The sequence below is a fragment of the Gopherus flavomarginatus genome, chromosome 6, assembly GCF_025201925.1.
Source record: "Gopherus flavomarginatus isolate rGopFla2 chromosome 6, rGopFla2.mat.asm, whole genome shotgun sequence".
In the NCBI taxonomy this organism is placed as follows: Eukaryota; Metazoa; Chordata; order Testudines; family Testudinidae; genus Gopherus; species Gopherus flavomarginatus.
Window position 1 is genome coordinate 125,923,141 of NC_066622.1, and position 6,000 is coordinate 125,929,140.

Sequence of the window (6,000 nt, forward strand, 5' to 3'; positions counted from 1 at the left end):
ATCGGGACATCTGGTCACCTTAGGCATGGCAGCAAGGGCCACATGGAGACTTAGAGCATGGCAGGCTAGTGCAGGGTAGATTTACACCCCAGCTTGCTCCAACCTAAGTGCTCATGTAGCCAAGCATTAGTGTAAAGTGCTGTTTTCTTGATATCTCCTCATCAGCAGATGTCCCTTTTTAGTTCATTAGTTATTTTTTCTGCTTTCTGCAATGCAGTCTTTGCTAGGTTAAAAATTCCAACTTATGTCTTACACTTAGCCTGATCATGCATTCTATGCATGCTCCAAAACTCCCGTTTCCTTCCCTGGAGAATTTTGTGTCTGTGAGGAATGCAGGCTTCAGCTTGTTGAGGGAATAAATTCTGCCTCAAGTAGATCTTGGAAATTTTCTGACAAAACAGCGTTTGAGCTCTGCCCCTCCTTGTGATTCTGCTTTCATCTCTATTCCCACTCCCGAGGCACTACACAAGCCTATTCCCTTTGCCCACGTCCAGACTAACCCGCTGTATTGGCGGGTTAAAATCGATTGCTCGGGGATCGATATATCGCGTCTAGTCTGGACGCGATGTATCGATCCCCGAGCGCGCTTACATCGATTCCGGAACTCCATCAACCCGAACGGAGTTCCGGAATCGACACGGAGAGCCGTGGATATCGATCCCGTGCCGTCTGGACGGGTGAGTAACTCGATCTTAGAAATTCGACTTCAGCTACGTTATTCACGTAGCTGAAGTTGCGTATCTAAGATCGATTTCCCCCCCTAGTCTGGACGTGGCCAAAATCTCCTCTGACACTGTGCCACAAACTTAGCACCCTCCCAGTTGCATTCTTCTAACAATACTTCAGTTTGCCTTTCAAATTTCCCTTCAAATCCTCTTCCTCCCCACTATGGTTTTGCATAGGAGGCATTTGGAAGCCCAGGCTCAGCTCCAACTCCATGCCAGGGAGCCTGGAAGCCCTGAGAATCCAGGTTTGAGCCAGGCCTCTAGGGGCTTCCAGGGTCCCAAGTCAGCTGGCTCCCGGGTGCCCAACTTCCTCAGCCTGGTGAACCAGTTGCCCCAAGAGTCAGGAAGCCTAGGGAGCCAGCACAGGTCCCTGGCCTGGGCAGTCGACATACCCAGGCTGCCCCAGAGCTGCAGACCCTGGAAACTCTGTCAGCTGCTGAGTGAAAATGACACAAACTGAGAAGATCCATCTGCTGCCAACCACTGAATAGCATCATGGAAACTGACTCAGCAGCCACTGAGTCCAGGGAGCATTTTTCATTTTGGAAACACCTTGTTTTGACCAGCTCTAATTTGAAGGCTTCTGATTTTTCCATCATCTCCCAGGAGCTGGGTAAAGTCAGGAGGGGGGAACAAGAGACACTGACATGCGAAACTTATTAGAGGGTCACACACTTCGTTTCTTCTGTAGGCTGAGCGCTGTGCTCACACCAGGGATTCCTGGTGTTATCTACACCATCACATCACCAAAGAACCAGGGGTCACCCAAGAAGTAGCAGGTTTAAAACAAACCTAGGGAAGTATTTCTTCACACAGCACACAGTGAAACTGTGGAAGTTGTTGCCAGGGGATGTTGTGAAGTCCAGAAGTATAACTGGGTTCAAAAAAGAATGAGATAAGTTCATGGAGGACAGGTCCATCAATGGCTATTAACCAAGATGGTCAGGGATGCAACTTCATGCTCTGGGTGTTCCAAAACCTCTGACTGCCAAGTGCTCGGACTGGATGACAGGAATGGATCACTAAATAATTGCCTTGTTCTTGTCATTGGCCATTATCAGAAGAGAAGATCCTGGACTAGATGGCCCATTGGTTTGACTCAGTGTGGCCATTCTTATGTTCCTTGCAGTCTTCCATTCCTCTACACGCTCCCCATGTGGCCTCCCAACCTCCTCTATTTCAGGGACTCTCTGTGGCCTCCACCCCTTTCTTCATGCCAGATTTAGCTCAGTATGCTTTAGGATTAATACACAGGATGAAAGCCTCAGTTGGTGTATATCTGCTAAGAAATATGGCCTTTGAAGCTACAATAATTTATACCAGCTGAGGGTATGCCTAAGGATATGATATAAACAATTGCAAGCTCCTTTCTTTGGCCTTCTACTTCAGTCCCACCCCGCTTCCATTTCACGTGGAATAGCTACTTGAGAATAGCAATGCCCGTGAATTTCCCTGCCAATTCTCTCACATCACACCCCTCTCAAATACATATGCAGGCTGACCTAGTCCCATATGCATTTTAAGCGCCATACTTCATCAGAACCTTTCTCAATTCTGTCCATTTACAATTCTGCTATCATCTCTTCCTTTATTCACACTCGTGAGGCACTGCACAACCCAAATCCTTTTATCCCCTCTTACACTGTGCCTCAAACGTAAAACACCCTCCCAGTTGCAGTCTTCTAAGCATTCTTCCTTTTGTCTTTCAAACCTCTTTTTATATCCTCTCTGCACTTCAACCCCACGGTTTTGTCTACCATTTACTTAATAAATGAAGTGCAGCGGGGGTATCCACTCTTGCACTGCAGTTATTACTTAAATGCCATGCAAAATGGAGAGGAAGGAAGGTCTTAGGGGTAGTGCACCTGCTGGAGACCCATTTAATTCCCTGTTCTGCCACAAACTTCCTGTGTGACCTTGGGCAAGTCACCTAGTCTCTCTTTCTCATCTGTATAATGGATTTAATAGTGTTGTCAGGATAAATGCATAAAAGATTGTGAAGTGCTCTGATGCTGCAGTAATGAGAGCCGTATAAGTACTTAAGAGACATAGAACTACCAATTTCCGTTGCTATATTGTTGTTCCACCCTTTGGCTGCTGTCCTGGAATGGCTTATACCAGCAGCTGTTGTGCTGTTTTCTGCACAGATCATATTATACATTCTCCAAAGCAGAAAAGACGTCTCTTTAAAGTGCTGCATTCACCAGATCAATACAATATGTCTAAGTGTTCACCTGTTGTCTTTTATACTTCAGTTTAAGGCCAAGGATCAGATTCATTAGAAGGAAAGAGGTAAATAAAAACATGCCAGATGATTACAGTTAATGTCTTTGCAAACTCAGAACAAAACCCTTGAAAATGGAAATACCCGACAGTACAAAGTTCTCTGCATATCACATGTCCCATCTTACCTGTGTGAACACCCAGTTCACCTCTAGAAAATGACTATTTGGAAACACACCAGCCCACTCCTTAAAAGGAATCCGAGAGTAGCCTTGTCTCTAGGCACAACTGTAGCTCAGGTTGGAGATGGCACAGTAGGATCCCAGTTAGCTGCCCAGGCTCTTCCAGACACTGAAAACTGGTGCATAGAAAATTTCATGGTTTGCTGGTGACGTGAAGAGTAAAGTAATCTAAACAGGAAGTGGAGGACTTCATCCCATCTCCAAATGCTGCTTACTCCTCCCATGTGTTTGTACAGTGCTTAGTATGGTGATCCCTAATTGCTGTTAGGATTACTGCAATGCAAAATATAGCAGAGATGGGAGCATCTTGACCTTGGCCAATCTCCTCTTCCTGTCTACTCACTAGGAGCTGTATGGGGAAATTCTCCAGGAGGCAACTGACTTTAAATAAAGGCTCAGAATGACACAGGTTTAAAATTAGGCAACCCAGCCCTCCAGTGGAGCAGAGTGCTTTGGGACTTCTTTCAGATTCTCCTTCTCCAAATCAGCTGACAGAGCAAAAGCAATAATTAGGTCAGTGAATAGCATTCATATACATCACTTTGTCTTGCATAGGTAAGAAGGGAGGCTTTCAAATATCTGCCGATCTCCTAAATTATGTTGGAGTCTCTGGTTTGAACAGTGACCCAGAATAGTTGCTAGGGGATGTTTTTCTGAGGTATTTGATGAGGGGGATGAGGGTACAAAGTGTACAGGCATTTGCTCACTGTTGGAGACCATGTACCAGGGGTTGGGATTTCAAAATGTTTATGTTATAGCCCGATGAAGAACCAAACACAATTAATATGATTGTAACGAAGGACAGAGGAAAAAGGGATATTAATCCACAGCCACTTGCTTGGGCATGGATCACAGTCAAATGGACTCAGATAGATAGTGTAGTGATTAAAAAAAACAATTCAATTATCCAATTTTTTATCTTGCCAATGTAAGATTGTTCCATTCAGCATTTGTCTAGTCTAGTTTAAAGTCCTAAATAAGGAGGATTCTACCATTTCCTTGCACTGGGATTCATGGATTTTTAAGGCCGAAAAGTACCATTATGATAATCTATTCTTGACTTCCGCATAGCACAGGCTATAGAAGAGTTTGGGAGATGTGCTACCTGTGGATTCTTCCACTAGTTTATAGTCAGTGACTAGGATTTCTTGCCTCTTCTTTCTTTCTAGTGGCTCTTTTTCTCCGTTCTTCTTAGTCAGTAGTTAGGTTACTGTTAATCTCTGTCCTATTCTCGGTCTGTTTATCAACTAGCCATCCTCAAATGCAGGATACCTTTTGCTGGCAACCAGCCTGAATGTCTCTATAGATGATTGTGTAATAGAATTTTTTCTAATTGCCACATTCTTCCATTTAGTATCTCCATAAAAATCCCATCCATTCTTTAATGTGGTGCCTCTGACAGTACTTTACTTCATGCTTTATCTAACTTTGCTTCCTCAGTTGACTTCAACTATTACTCATCTTTACAGCTGAGCATGAAATGGTTCTCCCATCCAGCAACATTTTTTGAGATTTCAAATATGTTCCTGTTTGGTATTGGGATGAAACTAAGACCTTCTGACATTTCTCACAAAGAGAGACAGACAGACACAGACCCACTGCAGAATAGCTAGTAGCATGATGCTCCAAATCAGACAATGCCAGGACTTAAACAAGGCTCTCCCACATCCCAGGTAAGTGCTCCAATGATTAGGCTGGTGGCAGTGGCTCTTTCTCAGTATCTCCTGTTGGAGCTATTCCACTTTGTAGAAATAATTAATTCGTCATTGGACAGAGTACAAGCAAGACTGAATATAGCACAGTGGTTTAATCACTGATGTGGGAAACCAGGGTTCAAGTCCTTGCCCTAGAGCAGGGATTTGAACCTCTGTCTCCCATGTGCTAGGTGATGTGCTAACCAGGGCTCAGATGGTCAGAGGCACACACTTTAATCCAAAACCTGAGAAACCTTTCTGATGAAAGTTTTGTTGTCTGTGACCCTTTCCCATGAAAAGCTTTGGTTTTGACAAATCGGTTATTTTCTGATGAAAACCTGTTTCATCAAAAAATTCCCAACCAATTCTACTTGTGCCCCTATATATTTGACCCTGGAAAGGATCCAGACTACACTTCCTGCAGATATAGCTTTTCTCTTCTTCTTTCAAACTGGGACAACATCCCCCCTTCCCTCCCCCCGAATCCCAGTTCCATTACATTCTCTCTCCAAAGGAGTCTCATCACTTGTTGGGATATGTCATTGTTTAGACACGGCAACCTCTTCCTTTCAGAGCTTCCACGGGTAGCCCTCAGAACTCGTTTGTTTCCTTCTCACATGTTGGCTGAGTCACTCTACTGTCCCTGTCTTAGATACATCCTTTGGTTAGCAATAATGCATTTCACTGTCCCCTGGCCCCTATATGGAAACAATCAAACACAGCATATTACCCTTCTTATTATTTTTAGTCACTTACCACTCTAAATCCAGCATGTGCGGTTGCTTTGTAATCTCTGTTCAGATTACTCCCTCTGGAACACTGGTTCCTGCTCTCTTTCCTCAGACGTCTCATCTCCTTGGGTGTGGACCCACCCATAAAGTGCCTAATTATGTATTTAGTGCAGAGGAGTGTGAACTTTTGTGATGGTGAGTATCCTTGTTCCACCCTTTCCTGTCTTGTCTTTTCTTATCATCTTGTGGTTATCTAATTTACACCTATTAACATTTTACCATTGACCTAATTAAAAGCAGGGTCAGGCCTTTTACTCCTCTTAGTAAGGACTGTGACTTTATTTCTGTAAAGTGCTGTGCAAACTATGATGTTATTTATATAGTC

The 6,000-nt window shown here is 44.0% G+C and overlaps 1 protein-coding gene across 1 annotated transcript in view; it reads right to left on the reverse strand.

Annotated features, from left to right (window-relative positions):
- LOC127054535 (pancreatic lipase-related protein 2-like) overlaps positions 1-5,736 on the reverse strand; it is a 75,744-nt gene extending 70,008 nt beyond the window's left edge. Inside the window, exon 1 of the mRNA XM_050960771.1 lies at positions 5,641-5,736. Within this exon, the coding sequence (XP_050816728.1) occupies positions 5,641-5,736 (96 nt within the window). The remainder of the gene's footprint in view (positions 1-5,640) is intronic.
- Positions 5,737-6,000: the final 264 nt, after the last annotated feature.